This window comes from Gasterosteus aculeatus, chromosome 2 (assembly GCF_964276395.1).
Source record: "Gasterosteus aculeatus chromosome 2, fGasAcu3.hap1.1, whole genome shotgun sequence".
Taxonomy (NCBI): domain Eukaryota; kingdom Metazoa; phylum Chordata; class Actinopteri; order Perciformes; family Gasterosteidae; genus Gasterosteus; species Gasterosteus aculeatus.
Genome location: NC_135689.1, coordinates 14,806,745 through 14,827,686, shown reverse-complemented (window position 1 = coordinate 14,827,686; position 20,942 = coordinate 14,806,745). Strand labels below are relative to the sequence as shown.

Genomic DNA, 20,942 nt, shown 5'->3' with positions numbered 1-20,942 from the left:
GTCGTGCACTCGCCACCTCTGCTGTGTGCAGCAAGTAGTGGGCTGTGAACGCTTGGTGTCACATGGCAAATGTCAAGAGCGACAAGCGCACATAATTAAAAAAAAACACATTTCAAAATACATCGTTCCCCAAAAAAAGGCAAATAAAAAAATATATACATATGGTTGGTTAGGGCATCTGGTATAAACCGCCTTTCCTCTTTTACTAACTCTTACAATTACTTGAAACCTCATTAACACAAACGCACACACTGCATACACACCTCCTGTTATGGTTGCAGAAAGTGTCCCATTTAAAGTAAACGTGCAAGTGTACATTCTGTCTCCCATGGCACAGCGAATGGTGTCCATAAGGTCCAAGTGAAATGCTATTGCGTTTAATGACCCAACTTTAAACATCAGCTTGTGAATGTGGAGGTTTGGAGTTCCTTTGTGGCTGTAAATGGTCACGTATTTGGAGACCAGCTCGGCTCTGTTTATGTTCCACCACAGTGGTTTGATGAGAGCATTTTGCTCTCCTACCTGTGGGGAGGCTGCTAATGCTGTTCTGCAGTTTGCTGTTTAACCTCCAAACAGGACTTTTGCAGCACAGATGTGTTTCTTTGCTTGGAGGTTTATGCCATTTAGTTTCCAGCCCGTGCATTTGAAAAATATTATTTTAGCCTGGGAACCAAAATGAATCAATGAGCTGAGCATCATCTTGGCATATGATGACGGCATAAGACGTTTCGCTTTGATCGTTGTGTCGAGACTTGACACTTAAGACCAGATGTTGCCTGAGTAGATACAATTATTAATGTCTCTCAGCTTTCCTTTACCACACACCGGGATCGCCCCATTCCAGGCACCGGGATAATACTGTGCATGTGACGCCTACAGGGTCTCCTCTCTGTCACTGTGTCACGACCCCAAACAAATTACACACCCATCTGCTGCGGGTTCTTCTAATGGCAAGAGCGGTGATATCTTTAAATGAAAGAAGCTCCTGTGGTTGGAGACTGACTTATTTGTCTGAGACGGCAAATGTTGCAGAAACCTGCAGCAGCTGGGATCACAGTGCCGGATAGGTTCAGAGAAAAGGATTCCTTTTCCCCACATTCTGTCATGTTGCATCCTGCTGAGGGCCGGCGTCGTTCCGCAAGCTCTGCTAGTTCATAATCATACTGTTACTGATAACACAGTGGACTTTGTAAACAAAACTGAAGGGAACACCACTGAGGATGCATGCTATATACAGTAATGCCTCACAGGTTTAAGATCTCAGTTCATAGCTTCATATTCAGAAATTAAGTTGTACTGCATATTCTTCCACTTTGCTGCAAGTTCACGTAACACTGCACAGCTTTGATGGAAGCAATAAAGAGTGAAGACAAGCGTCTGCTTTTTCTCCTCACAATCTGTTGCTTCCAAGAATTTCTTTTGGGGAGAGGTGGGAGGAGGCGCGGGGGGCACAATGAGGGAAAGAAACTTTGTACCGTTTCCCCCCCTGAGACTCGGAAATCTACTTATAAATCAATCAGTCCATTAGATTGGTCCCACCCATCATAATTACGCATGTTCAGGATTCTTTTTCTTCCACACGCTCTTTTATTTTCACGTTATTCACATTGTATTGAAACAAATACATTTTTTTCAACATCTCCAGCTCACATTGCTGCGGAATTTTGTCAAAAGCACGTTTTATCAGAATAAGATAACGTTCTGTATTCCCCCAATAGCTTCAGACAAGACCTGCAGTTGTTTAAAATAACTGTGACCTTACTGCATTTACTCAGAGCGGCATGTCCTGTAGCAAAGTGAAACGGGCAGCTCAGGAATTAACGGGGTAAGTATCCGCTAGCGAACTAGGCTGACATTGAAAGCTGTTTAGACTTTCTTGGATCTTATCTTCATGTCCAGTAATCAAACAGAATCCTCCTTGAGCTATTTGTAAAATAATCCCTTCTGCTTCTTTCACTGCTACTGGTCGTGGTCTATAATAACCTGATGCATATTATATTAACACCATGAGGGGGATTTCCACAGATACTACGTAAGCACGTTATTACAAAGCGCTCTGACACTTTGAAAAGGCCTCTGCTTAACGGCACAACCTTGATTGCTAAAGCTAAAATTGCTAGCTTGACCGCTGTAAATACTAATCACAGCCATGTCAGTTGTCTTTGATAATGATAATTTTGGGTAAAGGGACTACTGACAGCTGATAAGAGTTTGACTACACTGGATAGTCATGGGGCTGACAGACCGACGGTCATCTTACTAGATTCTTAAGATTAACAACACTTACAATATTTAAGCTGCTTGGCTGTCCTCTTTTAATATAAAAAGGGACTCTGTTGTTTGCATGAATTGCAAGCGGCGCAGATTCCACTGAGAATAAAAAACCCAATTAACATTCCAATGCTGCTTTCAGCTCACTGTTGTTATCTTACCCACCAAAACAAAGTTGCCACATCGAAGACCATCGGCCGCAACCTGCAAAGCCTCCGCTTGTGACTCGTTGGATCGTTGAAGTTTCTGCCCTACTCTTCAAGACTGCATCTTTCCAGCAGTGAGATCTGAGCAGCTATAGACTGCATCTTTCCAGCAGTGAGATCTGAGCAGCTATAGACTGCATCTTTCCAGCAGTGAGATCTGAGCAGCTATAGACTGCATCTTTCCAGCAGTGAGATCTGAGCAGCTATAGACTGCATTGCCAATTTCATACCGTCCGATTCGGCAAATTGTTACCGGTGTACTTTCTACACCGCCAATACACTTTCACCCTTACCACAGAAAAAGAGGTTTTAAGTGTTTTCAGATTTACTACTTTAGTAACTTCTAACTGAAACTCTGTGGTTTGAACTTAAGCTTCTCCCATGCATCCCTCTATATGTTCTTACATCTACGTAGTTTGGCTTTTGTGTGTTTGCCCTCTGCTGTAAGAGTTAAGCTGCTGAAGCAAACATTCCCTGATATTGCTGCTTCAACATGGGTTTAGAAAGTGTTTTACACCCCCTGCTTTGACCGAGGAATGTACAGTGTAAGCACAAGTGTAACCATGGCCCTCGTGAATGATGCACATTGAAGAATTCTGGCCCAAACAGGCTTAAAGGGGTTAAGTTGAGCAAACTGGTTGATGCTGGGAAAGGGTTAATACCAGTGCTGCTACAAGCAGGACAGGCCTACTGCCTTTTAAGGACCTAAGAGTGCTACAGAAGGGGAGAGGAAAGAGAGGGAGAGATTCAGAGGGGACAGAGGGGGGCGAGAGAGAGGGTGACATTTTGTGGGAGGGAAAGGGACACAGTTAGATAATGGGAAAGGTAAAGATGGAGACGGGAATGGCATGGTGGGAAGCAGTGCAGAGCGTGAGAATATTTGTTGAAGCTTGATGACAGGAAGAGGGTGTAGGCTGCGAGAAATGACGAGGGGGGGGAACAGCTTTCTTGCTATAGATAAAGACACCGATTGAGACAAGCTCAAGCGGAGAGCAGAAAGATGTAAATGGTTAGATGAACGATGTGAATGAGTTGACGTTTTGGTCAGAAAGACGAGCTATAATTTAAGTAATGTAATGGACCCACATCTGTCACTGAGGAAACCTCGGTGTTAGTGTGTTTTTCTAGAGATAATGTGAAGTGCAGATGTCCTGTGTTGCTGATATCTTCTCACCTCATATCTCCCTTTTGATTTCTACTTCTGTGTAATAAATTCAACATTCAAACAATTTATCACAATCATAAATCACAGAGCTGAAACTGTAGATTGGCCCAAAGAGCTTTCCTATTTCACTCATATGTCTTTTCTCATGTTTATGCTCCATATCTATCATGCTTGTCTTCTGCTTACAGGTTCAGCCACAGATGTGTGTCACAGCGAGGTAGTGAGAGATCTTCACTCCTGCTCATTTCATTGATATCACAGGAGAGGGAGTGTGAGCTATAATCCAATTACATATGTATCTTTGGCTCTACTAGTTTTCATCCTGTAGGCTGTAAAACACAACAGTTGCTAATGACTAACCAGATGTCCTTTCTGCTTGTGTTGGTTGTTTTGTTCTTTTTCATGTTGGCTATAATTATGATTGGCCGCTGTTCACGAGCGAAGGCGTGAACGCCGTTTCTCTTGGGCAATAGGATTGTAGTTGGGAAATATCTGCTGTGTCATGAAGCCTCACCGCCATGCCGTCCACTAAGTTCTGCCCTAAGACGCACGGCTCATTGATTCAGAGGTTTCATGCGTTGTGCAGTCCAACGCCGCTCTACCCCTGTCACTAATGCATTCGTCATTACTCCCTGCTTTTCACGGGAATTCTTCATTTTTGCGTCGGTTCTCCTGACACATTGTCGTTCAAATATCAGAGCCGCCTGAGTAAGGATTTAAGGGAGTCTTGTTGTTTTGCATTCCTCTTTAAAAAAAAAAAAAAACGCCTCCTGTATTTAGCTAATGAGACATTCATTAAAGTGGGCTAAGAACAGCTGATGCAAAGCTGGTCACAATATACTCGTTTTACGATTCAAAATGGTTGTAAAAAATGTCACAAGCTCACTGTGACCAATATTCAACCGCCACACACTTCACCGTGTGATGGTTTCATAACAATCTACTCCAGCGATGCGTTGTTTAGTTTCCCCAGCTCACTCGTCCACGAGGGGAAAAAACAGCAACGGGTAAGAAACAGCCAATGACCCACATCAACGTCCCACGATTATAATGAATTACAACGCAAAACCTGATCCTATCGGTGTTGTCTGTAATACAGTTTTAATATCCAGGATCTGGAGTGTGTGCGCAATCTCTTTGGTAAGGCTCCAATTTACAGGAGGCAATAATTGACATGCTGTTTGACACTTATTATTTGACTGGTATGACGCACAACAGCCAGCAGACGTGCTACGTCAGCACCACTGATTGCTGCATTGCATGTTATAACCAGAATGACACAGACGTTCTCCAGGTTTCTTATCCACTGTCTGCTGCGCGTGAATTAAAAATGTTTTTATGTTGAGTCTCCAACAGCAGCTTTTAGCGGTGCTCTTTTGGTGGTTTCTGCTAAATTAATTCACCTGTCGTGGGCTGACAAACCTAAATTGTCATTCCAAAATATGTATTATTCAGTGAAATATGTCAGTTTAACAATGTAATGGTTGTTAGATTTTGTCGATATTGCCCACGCCCACATGTGAAGTCTGTTTTGGGCAGACGTCTGCTTTCACAGAAAGCAATTCTGGATACTGCAGTGTTATTTTGTGTGCCTTTTCAAAAGTTGTACGTGTGTATATGCATTGCGTGTTTTGGCGTCTGTTGCTTATTTCACGTCTCTACAAATGCTGCAAGTTAGCGACACAGATGTTTAATTGTGTGCGAATGTATAGACCCAATGTAGTGCGGATATTATGTGATTACATGAGCGGGATGTTGAAGTGAAAGGCGTGCAGCCTGAGGTTGGTGCTGCTTAGGTCAGCACTTCAGCATGCACAGACATATAGAGCCACACTGCATATTTCCTCCGTGCGTCGGAGCGGACGCAGGCCCCGATTCATGTTTCTACCTTTCTGCTTGGGCAGAAGAGATGAAACGAGGCAGAAGGAAAACAATTTTATTTTTATTTATTTTGCAAACATGAAGGATGTATTGATAACAGATCCTGATGATTAACATTTGCTCCAAACTGGGAGAAGCTCAGGTATTGATCTGTTCGCTGGCAATTCATAAGGTGGTTCTCTCTAGCGTCCATACGGCATCAAAGAACTATTTAATATGTAAAGCTCAGGTGCAAACGTCCGTGTCTGAAAAGTGAATAAAATGCAGTGTTAGTCCCATTAGAATGAAGTGCAGGGTTTACTTTAAGGCGTGGCTACCCTGTGATTGACAGGTTTCTACCACTGTGTTGACCAATCTGGGATTATCCACGTTTCAGTTGTAAACGCAACCTTTACAGTGTATTTTCAGTTCATGAAAGTTAAAAAGTAACTGCATTCTTGGGCTTGATTTTCAAGCTATAAAATATATTACATGACTGTAATGTGATGAAATACATCAATGCTTGTGTTTAATATTGACATTTCTTCTCAAAATTTGAGTCGTCAGCGTTTCATTGGTGCAAAGGGCTCCATGTCTGGCAGCTTATTATACATCAATAAAACTATTAATGACTAGATTTGTTTGCTGGTTGTTGGGGACTGATCTGCGTCATGAAATGAAACCATGTTAATGCCTCTAATTGGATAGACTTACTTTTCTATTCCAACAGCGTCTATTGTCTTGTAGTTTTTCCGTGTCCTCTGTGTGACACTACAATCGCAGCAGCAGCAGATCTGCACAGCCAGGACGGGGTTTGTGTTTGCTGGGACAACAGTGTCATTCTCCCTCATTTTAGGCATGAAAAACAGTTCATTCATCAAATTCATTGCCCCATTCAATGTCACTATTAACCAATGGCCGTCCGGGCTTTCGCTTTAAGGAGGTGGACGTTGTTTGATCTCGGGCCCTTGCCCACTTTTTTCCATCTCTCCCCTTCTTCTGTGCCGTGTGCAGGCAGAAGTTAAACGGTGGCGCCTGAAGCTTCTAGCTGTGTAGGAGAGGCGACACGTGAGGGAAGCGCCCTGCTCCTTATACGACCCTGCTTTATCAATCTGGCCGAGAGAGGAGGAGTGACGAGGGTGGGAGGGTACAACTGGAGGAACAGATGGCGAGGGTCGTTGCTGAGGAAGAGAGATACTGAGGAAATGGGGAGAGAAAGGTGCATAGATGGAGAAACCGAGGACCTTTGGTAGTTATTTAGTTGTTCAAATGTTGCAGATAACAAGCCGAAATAAAGAAAATGTTGAGTCAGTAAATTAAACGCTTCACAGCAGCAGGCCAAAGCCTCCCAGGGTCTGAATTCCATTCATTAATATCAAATTAATTCATTTTAAACAGTGATTTTAAAGTTTAAGTCCTTTTGAAGAATATTCTAAAGGGCAACATTTTTATAGACAATTTTCACAGGTATAAAATTAGGAATAGCTGCAAACCGTTTGACGATTGTGCTTAATGACCGTGCACAAACCTTTTCCATTTCTCTATAGATACAAGTTGCCACCGTGCCTCACTGTCTAAGAATAGAGTGAAAAAATTATATTAACACGTCAGTTGTCTTGTGATGTTCAAAATGGACACAAATTGGCCATTTATGTGACAGAAATGTCACTGTGCCTCCGCTGCTCACAGGCTTGTGTTTTATGATGTCTTCATCTTTGTTCCCCGAAGATCATCCATGCTGGTGTGTAATGAAAGTTAAGAATTGAGTAGCCAGCAAACTGCATTTACACGACTATTTTCAGTGCAAGTGGACGAACAAATAGCGGGCATTTCCAAACCTTTTATAGAGCCCGATTTCCTCTAAACTCCCCCTCTCGAGAGCCAGCCGCAGCTTCCGCACTTTAACTTGGGGTTCATTTAATCCTCATGTGTTTCCTAAATGTGTTTCCTTCCGTCTCATCCATCTTGCCTGTCCAACCACTATGTAGCCATTTTCCACAGCAAAAGTGGCCACGTTTAAGATGTTGAAAGTGTCTGAGGCCGAGTGGCCACATCCCGCCTTTTGATCCCGCCGCCCTCGAGCTAACTGGCTGATGTATTGACAAGCCGTGAGACAGTGAGAAAGGCTTCAGAAGAAATCAATGGAAAACACCAGAAAGGGACGGATGAATTGTTCCTTTTCTTTTTTTCTTCTTCTAATTCACTTGTTCCCGCAGGGGGGTGGGAGGATGCTCGATTTCCTTCTCTCGCTTTCTCTCATCAATGATTTTATCTCTGTTTGCTTGTCTGCATTTTGTTTCCTCAGTATGAGCAGTTACAGGAGCTCATGCTACAGTCCTCCTGTTGCCCCGATCGGTTACCTGCTTTACACATAACAAATCTCTGGCTGTCTTTCTGTCCCCTCTCAACCCTTCTGGTCTGTCTTTTTGAGTCGTCCCCTCTGTTTGTCCCTCTTGTCCTCCCCTCTGTCCCCACCCACCCATCTCTCTTTTCTCTCCATCTGTTAATGCTGTTATGGCAGTGAGTGGGTGGGGGAACATGAGGGGGGGGGGGGGGGGGGGTGATCAGACACTTGTTGGAAGCTGGGTAGAGGCGAAGGGGCCTGATGGCAGCCGAGGAGGGCGGGTGGGCGAAGGGGGTAGCGTTGTTATGGCGATGAGATCTTTGTGTTAGGTTTCCAAGGCAACTTCAGGCATACACTCAATACAGCCACCATCACTACCACCATCCCCTCCCCCTCCCCCAGCCACCACGACCGAAGGGAGAGTTAACACGTCGCACACTCAGACTTACGCAGCCCCCACATCGAATGATTTATGTCCCCCTGCTCTTGAGAGACGACTGAATCTGGTGTGACTGATTTCCAAATGGGTTTTAACGTTTGGACTGAACCCGGCTGATCAAGCTAGTCTATTTCTAGTCTATTAAAATGGCCTCAAAAATATTCACACGAGGAAAACGCTTTTAATTTATCTATTGTTCTTGACTTTCATTTATTTAGACACAAACATTCGGCTACTGTGTTCAGGTGATTCACAAGTTGTATGTTGTTTAAAATTATAGGTCAAAATGGAGTCAAAATAAGAGTAGCCCCACAACCACTGTATACTTTCACTTTATGTTGTGTACCAAACAATATAAAGATTATTAGGAAGACCTATGACAGCACTATTTTACACTCACCACACAACATGCGTGTGAAGAGATAAAAAAAACTGAAATGAAATTTCATTCTCAGAAATCCTAAGCGCCCCTGTGGAAACCTCAAAGTACAGCCTCATTTGACTTATCACACATTGTGTACACTCTAGTTATTGCTAACCATTTTTTCCAACATGTATAAGGAATGAATGTAGTTTTATATAATATCAGTGATGTGTGACAAATCAATTGTCTGCTTTAGAGCGTTAATCACACTAAACTGCATGCTGCTTTCCCTCCAGCCTCCATTTTCTTTGAGAGACTGCGAGCAACAGGGTGCGGGGCGGCGGGGGGGTGACATGCAACAAAGGTCCCCTTGCAGTTCACGGTCGGTACCTCAACCCCGGGGCAGGCACAGGCCCCAATTCCCCCCCTGTCCTGAATTACACATCCTCTCTTACTGTGAACGAACTACACTGTTTGCTTTTATAGCACATCCATCAAAACATATGGCTTCACCCGTCACCTTTCCTCCCTACCAAGAATGCAACGAACAAGGAGGAGAAGCAGAAACATGAATGATAAATGGTGTCAAAAAGATCACTGTTCACGTGAAAATGTTTGCTGTACATTGACCGATGGAGAGAGAGAAGTTGAAATGGGAGTCATGGAGAAGAATAAGCACCAGGGAATAGATTGCTGATGAATAATGATCAGATCCCTCACTGATGTTAAAGAATATTAATGGATATATTTTTAGGGTCAAATCACTGACATTTTAGTCACATCCGTAGTCATTATTTGTTTTTGTTTTTTGGTGGTTGAAACTGTCCTGGCTCTTCTTCCCTTCCCTATATGTTCGCTGCATATTCTCCACAGCTGTGATTTGGTGGCAGAGGTTTTAGCTGAGTCTTATTTACCTAATTTACCATGAAAACATGTAAATATATTGTCATGTAACAGACACAATCGTCTGGTGTTTAATATTGTGGCCCCTCACAGCTTGGCTGGCATGAGTACAGAGTGCCAGATGACACATGAGGAGAGCTGTACAAAAATAGCTGATTTGATTGCTATCTGGGAAGTGACTCATTTAGGGCTGGAAGATGATGGCCAAAATGATTGGTTAGTTCAATATTTCGATCATGATTAGTTATCCCAATTTTGAATTTATTTTTGGGACAATGTTTTTATTTTACATTCAGATTTTAATGGGCAACTCACTGCTTTTTTTGTGCTTCAGCCCGGCTGATGTACAAATCTTTGAAATAAGACTGGTCCTTCCTTACTTAGAGCATCTCCTAGAAGCAAAACAAAACCCAAAATGAAATCACCTTTTAATTCCACGTGCTGCTCCATTCCTGCAAATAAAACCAAACGTCTCCATTGCCACCGTGGTAGCTGCCTGTTAGTTTGGGAAGTATCGGCGATGATGATTTAAGGGTCTACATAGCAGTCGTCCACCCGAAATCGTGATTGCTGTTTATATTTGATTGACTGTGCGTCCCTAGCCTCAGTACAGTTGTCATTCAAAGACGTATATCGGTCATTACAAATAAAAGCAGATGTGTTTCTGTAATTTCTGCAGTAGTAACAGCTTTGCTATTGCGGTGCATTCATATTGCCGTTACCGTTGGGTTACTTTAAGCAAGACCACTGAGGGTGGTGTAAAATATGCTTACTCAAGTAGTTTTGGCTCCACCTCACTGCACCAGCAGAGAACATGAGGCTAGTGTATTTTATTCACTGATTTTTGGTCAATTTTTATCTCAGCCATGAACTGTGACGTTGTGTGACATTGAAACAATCCGTACCAACCTCCTTCAAAGGGCATATCTATGTCTTTAGGTTTAGGAGAAATAGTAAGAAGCCAAAATATGAGAGGCAGGCAGGGAAAGGAGCCATGAAACTGGGAGAAATACGGGGGAGGAAAGTCTGTTCCTTTGAGCCGGCTGAGGGGGCGAACTATAGAATAAATGGACAGAGGGGCGTGTGAGCGAGACCCTGAGAATGATGTTGAACTCATTGGTGTGTGCTACTACTAATAACACAATTGAAACGTTCATGGAAAGAAGAAGCTGTGATCTTCTGCATGCACATAAATAATTGCGCCGATGGAGTCGCTCAGCCGTGTGTTGCGATCGTAATAGGCAGATGCTGCTCTGGCTGTACGCTGCACGCACTCTGATGAGGTTAAAGTAAAAGCAGGGGCATCGTCTCAAAGAATTGACTCCGTTGCTCCGCATTTCCCGCAGCACCTTTGGCTGTGGCTAGAAGATTTCTCTGCCAGTCTCGTTGGCAGGCAACCAAACATGGTTCAGAGGCCGCAATCAATGCTTAAAAATCAATTGAGTTGTTAAAATCAGCAGTCTACAACTTCTGCACTGACACTTGGCCTACAGATACATATTTGCATAATGCTGATGAATCGGCTGTTTTCAAAGGCGATATCTAACCAGAGAGCAGAGCCTTTGTGAATAGACAGTTGAGCCAACTACAGGAGACACGTGTAATCAAGCTATATATGTTCTGTACTTGCCATCCAAGTATTTCAGAATATTGTTTTAAATTGCCATGTTCTAAACACTTGTACAAGGTAGAACAACTCCATGCAGGGAAACTGCAGTGTTGGCCCTAACGTTGATCAGTTACTGGTCAGGATGTACTGTGGTGTTCGGGGTAATCTACCACGCTTAGCTGCTGCTCGGGACGTTTCCGGTGCGCAGTTATCATGCTGTAGTCAAGACTGCTAATAACTGGTCAAGCAGAATGAGAGCGCGCTAAAGCAGACGCCGAACCCGTTTACGTACGTGGCCGTCAGCACATACTACCAAAATCACTATTGATTTTATTTATTTATATATATATATATATATATATATATATATATATATATATATATTATATATTTAGGTCTGTTTAAAAAACTAAAATAATTCCCTTTATAGATGACTTGAATGCTTGAGCTGTGGATTCCACGGAGTCTCGAGGTGTCCAGGGGGAAAGTGGTGTCTATGTGTGAGTTTCCCCGAGGCTCCCGTCTTCACAGTCTACGTCTAATGGGCTCTGACAGGATGGTAATAAGACCGCAATGGACACCGTGTGTTTTGTGTGTGTGTTCGCCCTCCCTACACATTGGAGTGGGGGGGTGAGGTACGGCCATGCTCGCTAGAAGCAGCATTAGAAAGCAGGTGTTTAGGACCCTGACCTCTCTGTTTGTACATTAACCCTGCTGCACACATTGACAAGATCAGTATACTTTTATAGACGCACCAGAGCGCTGCCCAAGGCCGAAATACAGCCACACAGGACGCAGATATAGAGACGCGCACACACACACTGGTACTGCACAAACACACTTCCATGTGTGCTGTTGTTCTCCCCCATGCACACACTTCTTGCCCTCTCTTGACTTGCCACTTTACTATCCCTGATGTATATTCACACCCAGCAGTGCCCTTCCAGGTGGCCTCTACTCTGAATACTGTCCAGTGTCAAGTGTACGGAGCGAAATCGTGACCAGAAATTAAATTTGATTACGACTTCTGTTATTTCCAGGAAGACTCACCAGACTTGCATTGGATGTTTTTTCCTGACGTTGTTACAAACATGGGAGAAATATCTATCTACATATAACCTATCTATAGATGCATTGTTAGGCAAAATGACTCGCCCTTTTATTATAGAATGGGCACCTCATTTTTTAAAGAAAAACAAATGTTGGTACATGAAATGATTGCTGACATGTGCTTTGAAGCTATCTTATTCTATTAATTTGAATTAAGATCGAAGGTGTATGTGATGTTTGCTTTTACATGTCTACCCACCTTAGTATTTTACACAGGGTTGCAAAATTCTTGGAACATTTTAAAGTTGGAAACTTTCCACGGGAATATACAGAAATTTATTGGAATTTTTGTGGTAATTTAACTGCATTTACCTTGTCACCGCTGCTGTAGTGTGTATGTGATGGAAGAACGCACTGCACATGAGAGAGTAATGAGAATAATACTTTCATTTGACATATTGTGTTAGGCTTTAATGCCTAAACATAAGAGTTAGTGTTGGTAATAGATTTTAAGGCTGTTAATCACCTTAATATTGTGACACCTGTATGGAACAGATGTGACATATACTCTCACAACATGATGATGCATTTAGACAGTGTGCTACTTGGACGTCACATCAGTGTAGGAGGTCCTCTGGCTCAATGTAAGAGGCACATGGTGTTTGCGAGGGTCAACTTAAACAGATTAGTATCCCAAAGAAATCTGAGCGCTAACGTGAATAAACATTCCTTGGCACAATGTGTGTGTTTTGAAGCTAAAGCTAAACAGCCTGATTGATTGTGGTGTTTTGTCAGCAAGACGTTTCCTTTTATAGGATGTGACGTAGAGGCACGGCCTGAAAGAACATGCAGCAGGTTGAATGTATTTGTAACCAGGGGGCCGAGATCCGGGTCAGCTACTCAACAGGTACCTGCTGTTGTGAGTCTTTTAATGCGTAACTTTGAAGCGGAGAGACATCAGAGGCGCCGGTCTGGTGGCCCAGGAATGTTAACACCGTCGCAGCCGGATCTGTGCGTCCCACCGTGTCACTGCGCCAGCTTGAGGCACAGACGAGTCCAAACATCACCAAGCCGGGAACCTCTAGGTCCATTTGTAATGAATAAACACAGACACTAGGATTGGACAACGTTGGCATAAAAAAAAATAAAGATTTAGCACCTCAATATTTTGTGTTGCTGGTTCAGACAGACTGATTATTTATATCGGTAGCTGTTTGGAGATGGTGTGATGGAGCCGGAGTGTTTGATACCAACGCAGCTGCTCATTCAACCTTTGTTTCTGCTTACACATTATTTATCATGCGTGTTCCCGTCTATGCACAGCCGTGAGGCCTCTTATTAAGATGTTTGTGAATCTGCTCTCATATCTGTCTCTGATGTGATGCGATGTGTGATTATTACTGCTGAGTTTGACAGTGTTTTGTTTTTATTAGTTTTTCATTTTGTAATGATTGAAAAAAAAAAAACATGTTGCCATCTTTTTACCCCTCATTTGTGCCCTCAGTTTGTTTTCTCACCTAGTGATTACGCTCCCTCGGTTTTGGCCTTTCATCACATTTGCCTGCCTCTTGCAGTGTCCTACTTTCTTATCTCTTGTTGCGTTTATCTGTCTGACTGCTTGTACCTTTTCTCTCTATGTTGTCTGTTACTTTGACTTGCTTTCTGTAAGTTGGCTCCCAGTGCTAAAGGTTTTGTTTCGCTGACCGTCTGTTCAGTGGACGTAAAAGCAATCATATTAAATGTCGTAGGGACGGGGATGATGTTAATTTCCTTCTCTCTCTCTCTCTCTCTCTCCGTAGCTCCACCACCCAGCAGATTCAGCAGGAGAGTGTCAGGTAAGGAATGTGTGTGTGTGTGTGTGTGTGTGTACGTGCACGTGCACACGTGCACACATTTGACGTCACGTCCCCTGGCTGTAATCCACACCAGGGACAACACTGCATACATCACTGCCAAAGAGGCTCAGTGTCTGCGTTACTGTGCGTGTCATGCATGTTGAGGCCCGGTGCTAGACGTACTCATTTGAGTGTCTCCGGCGTTGTGTTTTGATAATGAGCGTGTCCGCGTACGTCTTAGACTTGGAACACGCTGATTTGCGCCACTCCGTCCTCTCCTTTTCTCTTGGCGTCCATGTCCCTGTGCGTACGGGGCTTTTGTTTTCCCACGCTGCGTCCCAGCCGTCCAGTGTTTACACATAATTGAATGTCGTCAGTCGTCACAGAGCACTGCACTTTGATTAGGCTGCGGGTGCGTCCGCTGAGGTTTATCTTCTGTCCTCCTGTCACTGTTCACCCTGCCCTTGATGCCGCTCTGTCATAAAGGTGTGCTCTGGAAGTCGTGGGGTTAATACGTTCAAGTTGTCAACTTTGTTGTAGTTTCATAAGCGTAACATCCAGTTGAATAGAGGTCCAGATTTTTACAAATTCCTTCCTTGCGTCTTTGTTTGCAGGAATCTTGTGTGGCACCACTAGAAGGTGATGATCCTATTTGAGCCCAAGGAAGAAAATGTGCTAATATAACAACAAAGACTGGGAATAATGCGGATCATTTTTTGAAGATATGTTAAATAGAAAGGTCCTTTTGGGGTTTTGCTCGTCAAAGTAGCTGTTTATCTAAAGGCACAGTAGAGTGAAACTACAGAACACTGCAGCGTTCTCCATCATATCAAAGGCAGAATAAACTCTACCCAACCAGCATGTTTAGGTCTTCCAAAGTGCTGTTTTGTTTACTTGTTACAAAAGAAATTCTATTGAGCTAAATTTCAATGTAGCTTAAGAAAGTGTGTCTGTAATGTGTTTTACAGTCCTCGGCACTCTGCATACAGGAAGGACGGCATTGTTGTCAGCAGTCCGTGTTTTCTCAAATAAGAAACACGAGGCCACAATCACAGCTGCAGTTTATTTCCTTTGGCCTGAACGCCAAGTGGGAATGATGACTCGATTGAATATTTGTATTTGATTTGATCACGTCGTCCTGTTGCGCGTGAACTTGTAAACAAAGCACCAAATGTTTACATATTGGCAGTTGTTTTGGTGTCTTGTCCCACGGCCAGGGGAACCGAAACACGTCGGATTCCTGCATCTTAAGCCCGATGGACCTGCCGCCACTCTGGGCCTTATCTTAATTGTTCTTAATGAAATACATGAAGAACACACAATGCTGATTGTTTATGCCAACGTCTGCGTCCTTGCACTGTCGGGGTCGTATCTAGTCGACGTTCCCAGATAATGTTCTTCTCACGCTTCTTGAACTGCGTGCCGTTCTGGTTGGCGGAGCACGGGGGCTCACTTTTTTAACGGCTCTATTTATTATATTTACACCTGCCTGATCCAGCAGAACCAAATGAGTTAACACGCCACGACACCAGAGGCCACACGGCTCCAAACACTACCGGGGTGAACAGAACATGTTGTTGCAGTGTGTGTGAAGCGTGTTTACTGGTCCTCCACTCTAGTGTGTGCGGAGGCATTCAACCCAGACGACGACGATGAGGACACGGAGCCCAGGGTGGTTCACCCGAAAACAGATGAACAGCGCTGCAGACTGCAAGAGGCCTGCCGAGACATCCTTCTGTTTAAAACACTAGATCAGGTAGGATGTGCACACATGCACACCAACGCATGGATCACAGCGTCTGCATTTATTAAGTTTCCCCACTCGTTTATTTCCGGCTTCTGAATCTTCTGGCATCTTCATGCGCGTGTGTGCGTGCTGTCTTAGGTCAGGTGAAATGATCAACTTATACAAAAACAATTATGAAAAGATTTAAATACAGTCCACTAAGGGAACAGTAGGAAAAGGGGGACAAAGAAGCCCCCGTTATGTTCTTAAAATGTTCTTGTTTTTTCTGTTGGTGGAACAAAACCACTGGGCTTGAACCCGACTATATTTGGACAGTTTTGTCTTGCTGGCTTAAATGACTTAGATATTTAAAGCAAACATTTCTGTTTCCATTGTGAAACATACATCACTTGACCTCTACTATGATAAATTCATATCATCACGATGCGCTTAAACCCCAGTGACCACAATATTCTGCTGACATTGCATATCCCGGTAAAACGTGTGTGTGTGTGTGAGATATTAAAAGGGTCTGCTCTCTCTTGTGTACTTTCCTTCCTGGGACGACTAACTTTCGTCTCGCTGAGGGGCAGCTCACACCAGCCAGATGCCACTCAGTGCTTCTTGTTGAACGACGTTGTTGACGTCCTTCCTCTCTGCCCGCATACAGGAGCAGTTCTCGGAGGTGCTGGACGCCATGTTTGAGTTACGGGTTCAGCCCCTTGAGCACGTCATCGACCAGGGCGACGACGGAGACAACTTCTACGTCATTGAGCGGTAGGAGGCCGACACTAGTGTGGGGTCATCGAAGCTCGACCAATTGGATCAATCAAGCGCTGCCCATTTGTTTTTGCAACCTTGGATCACAGAGAAAATGGACTGGCAGTGCTGCCTGTGCACATTTTGTGTATTTGATTTTATTAAACCGAACAAGGAGAGAAAGTAGAATTGCTTTTATTACTTAGGCCCGGTAAAACTTAGAGGGGTCAAAGTAACAGACACATGAAGCCATCAACCATCAATTGCCGCCTCAAAAAATACCATGTAGTTGAATCTGACTTAAACAGTTAAATGTTTCTAAAACTTATATTTTTATATATTCCACTTGTATGCGATAAATGACAGAGTGGACCACTCTGAGATTTACGACGGTGAGTCCGTTACGCCGTTCCTTAGAGTTGGGCTTGTGACCAGGATGGTGCGCCCGTGGCTCCGTACTTATGGAGGCTGTGTGTCGTTTCCCTGCTAATGTAAACTGTCGCTGTGTACTCAGGCTTGACATGACATGGTTTGGTAGCCCGGGCTGCAATACCATGTTTAGTTAAAGGAAGATTAAAATGAGTCATCATAATATGCTTAGTTATACAAATGTATAAAACATTGTATGTTTGAATGTTTTATTTATTATATTTAGATATCAAAGCCAACTTTTGATAAGCTTCACTCTTTTTTTTTTTTTCTCTTGGAAAAGGACCTCCAGATAGCCGTTTATATGTCTGTTGGCTGGTCATTGTTTATCCTCCACCAGCCCCTATTCATTCTTGGCGTGGCACGTATCGGCTGAGTGGTTTAGCTCCACTCGTTGTGCGCTATCATTCAATCTGCATACACTCTGTCTAACAGCTGGCTGCCTGTACATGAGATGTCCGATGACCTTTAAGAGCAGCACGCCTGCCTGGTCGTATACTATCCAGGGACTATTCCCAGGCTTGTAAAAAGCGTAGGTGGTGGCTAATGTCACCAGCAGGGTGGGGTGTGAGCATGGACACACACAGAGGTGGAGGGAAAAACAGACGAAAAAGAAACGCAGGAAAGAAAACGGCACAGAGTAACTCATTGTTTGAACGTGTCGTACGCGTAGCGATCTGCCGAAGCAGACTGAGCTGTCTGCCTTCGGCCGACTCAGAAATGATACAGCTTGACTATTTAATGAGGCTGAAAGGGAGACTAAGTACATCTGTAGCCTGCAGTCAGCTAGCTGTCCCGTGCTTTATTGTAAGTAGAACCCTTCACAAACCTCCACTGTCCTGAGGCCTCGAAGACAAAAGATAACTGGAAATCATTCACTCTGATTCATTGTGCAGAGTTTATGAATGTTTACAGCTGTCAAACCCACTTTGACCATTTGAGGCACCGTTTAAAGTTTTGTGAAAAGAGACAATGTCCCCATCGTCTCGGTAATTCAGTCCAACTAAGTAAATAGGTTTAGCCCCTCTACGCAGCAAATGGAGGATAAAAGGGTTAAATCCCGCCGAGCAACAACCCGGCAAACTACCTTCCCCGGGTTTACTCCTCATACACGGAGAGCCGCAGAGAGACGCTCAGCTGGAGTGGTTTGTGGTGCTTTAACTGTAGACACACACCAGCGTTCACATAAACGCTCAGCGGCTCTCAGCCACGCGTGTCGTCACAATGTGCAAACGTATGAAAAGCATCCTGTGTTTTTAGAAATGTGCACACAATTACACCAACAAAACCGCAGTCAACAATCTGCTCGCCGTGTCAGCCGAACGAACGCGGGGTCGTGCCCAGAGGCAGCGGACACGCTGTAATTAGATGCCTGTTTAAACCGGTCAATAAACAAAACACAGATTACCTCTTTTGGCTGAATTGCATGAATCAAAGTCTTTCAAGTATAATTTATCGTCCGTTCCCTTTTGGATTTGTCCTTTTTTTTTTTTCCTCATAATTCCCCGTTTGCAGTTTCTGTGTTTGTCTGTTTCCTCTCTCTACCCCTGTTCTCTCTCTGTCTCCAGAGGGGTGTATGACATAATGGTAATGGGAACAACGGTGGGTCAGTATAACAATAAGGGCAGCTTCGGGGAGCTGGCCCTTATGTACAACACGCCACGCGCCGCCACCATCGCCGCTACCGAGGAGGGCGCGCTGTGGGGACTGGTAAGCAAACGTACACTTACCGCAAAATACTGTAAGAAACTGTCACATTACGTGGATCTATTTTTGTCTTGTGGATTTATTTTGGTTTTTGGCATTGCTTGGAAATCATGAATAATCACATTTGCTAACCAGCAGTAAATTTTTTTTTAATTTTTCAGTAACTTTCAAAAGCAATCGTCTCCTTTTTAGTGAATTGAAAAAGCTCCTTGAATGATTCTTTCCTCGAGTTGCCTCTTTAAGATCGCACCGCGGGCAGCTCGGGTACAGTTACCAACCACAGCTCATTGAGCCGTGAAGCGCCGACATGTTAAGAATGGAGTCCTGTTATCTGTGAATGGAGCCAGGCGCCGCTCCCAGGGTCGCTGCTGCGGCGGCGGCCCCCCCTTGTGGCCGAGCACAGCAGGAGCAGCGGGGCGGTCGGAGAGAATCCATCCGCCTTTTGGGAGGTGTTTTTTGAACCTGTGTTTTGTTCTCTCCAGGACCGCGCCACGTTTCGTAGACTCATTGTGAAGAACAATGCAAAGAAGAGGAGGGTGTACGAGGCTTTCATCGAGTCCGTGCCCTTACTCAAATCACTGGAGGTGAGTTCAGGGCTTGTGGGCTCCTCTCACTGGCTCAACGCGTTTCCCACTACACAGTGGATGCAACCGCATCAACCTTGAAGCTCGACGCGTGGTATTTTTCTCCCCTCTACCTTCCTGTCTTACCCTCCGTTCTTTGGATGCAGGCAAACGAGAGGATGAAGATTGTGGACGTTTTAGGATCAAAGCAGTTCCCTGATGGTGAGCGCATCATCACACAGGTATGACCTGGAAAAAAACTGATTTCCTTACAGCAGTGAAATGTTAAGGATCTCAACATACAAATACAGTACACTACTACTGTTTAAATGTATTTATTTGTCTTTTTTTCTTAATTCTCAGGGAGACAAGGCTGAATGCTTCTATATAGTAGAATCGGGCGAGGTCAAGATCATGATGAAGAGTAAAGTAAGAACCCCCCTTCATTCCTTCTTGTCTTCCATGCAATTGAAACGTCATTCTTTCCGCAAGAGTGAATTTATTTCACCATCTATCCCTCAGAGACCTGATGGCCAAATATCCCTCTACTTCAGTACACATTTACGTCTCTTTAGAAGATATTCATTGGTAAAAAGGATCAAAAGGAAGAAAAGATTCAGCCAACCTGTAGGCTGGTATTCTTTCTAAAAATGTGTTTTATTGGTACAGAACTAAGCACAAATATAAAATCTGATTCTATTACTCTCACCATAGGTTTCCGTGCAGAGCATTTTGCCCCCCGCCCCTCTCCCCTTCAGTACAGGAGTGTTTCCAGCTTTTGCCTGGCAAAAGCTGGAATGAGAATGGCCTCCTCAGTGCGTCTCGCTTTGGGGGAGCAGAAGGAGAAAAACAGAGACCAGTGGTTCTTAACCTTTTAATCCTCTCCCCTGCAGACGAAGGCAGACCATGCAGACAATGCGGAGGTGGAGATAACGCGCTGTAGCAGGGGCCATTACTTTGGGGAGCTGGCCTTGGTCACCAACAAGCCCCGGGCCGCCTCGGCCTACGCAGTGGGCGATGTCAAGTGTGTGGGTAAGATCCAAGTACACACTCGTTGTGAACACATTATTCAGCGTCCTCGCCAACGGCGCTCACTGGGGCCATCACAAGCAAGTCAGATGGGTGTTTAAAGTGGCTTTGTTTCCCTAATAGATTTCTATCAACATGGGTGGAGGAGATGCCTGCATCTGAAGAACACTTTACGTGATCATAATCAAATTACGTTTTCAGTTATTAAGCCTTATTCAAACCACTCAAACTTCCAACAATGTCTGATATTTATTTCCTAGTAATTGCAGTTACAAGCACTTAGTCGTGAGATATCAAGTGGCACTTTAGGTTTGGTGAATTGCCGTGTGTTGTTTGCTCTTCATCCCATCGGTTGTCACCTTGTAGATCTTGTAGATTAAAGGCTGTTCAGTGGTTGTCTGCCCTTTTTAAAGACGAAGAGCAGCACGTGCCCTTTGAAAAAGGAACACGTGATGCTTTAAAGGCTGTTCAGCTGCGCTTCTGTCGGCTCCATTCCCTCCTTTGTGAAATGTGCTTTATGCTAATTAAGCCACTTTTCTTTTACATTCACGGATAGGTTTTTTTTTTTTTTTTTTTGTGCTTGTGTCCTTCATCTCCCCCCTATTTTTCTCCCCACGCTCTTGTCCGCCCGGTCCGTCTCGTACTTTGTTGACTGTAATAACAGTACAACGAACAGCTGCTCA

General features: G+C 44.0%; 1 protein-coding gene across 7 annotated transcripts in view; it reads left to right on the top strand.

Moving 5' to 3' along the window:
- prkar2aa (protein kinase, cAMP-dependent, regulatory, type II, alpha A) overlaps positions 1-20,942 on the top strand; it is a 32,986-nt gene that overhangs the window by 10,420 nt on the left and 1,624 nt on the right. For all 7 annotated transcript variants that reach the window (XM_040192721.2, XM_040192718.2, XM_040192717.2 and 4 more), the window contains exons 3-10: positions 14,011-14,046; positions 15,666-15,802; positions 16,443-16,549; positions 18,529-18,670; positions 19,150-19,251; positions 19,398-19,472; positions 19,594-19,659; positions 20,124-20,262. In XM_040192721.2, coding sequence (XP_040048655.1) covers positions 14,011-14,046; positions 15,666-15,802; positions 16,443-16,549; positions 18,529-18,670; positions 19,150-19,251; positions 19,398-19,472; positions 19,594-19,659; positions 20,124-20,262 — 804 coding nt within the window. The remainder of the gene's footprint in view (positions 1-14,010; positions 14,047-15,665; positions 15,803-16,442; positions 16,550-18,528; positions 18,671-19,149; positions 19,252-19,397; positions 19,473-19,593; positions 19,660-20,123; positions 20,263-20,942) is intronic.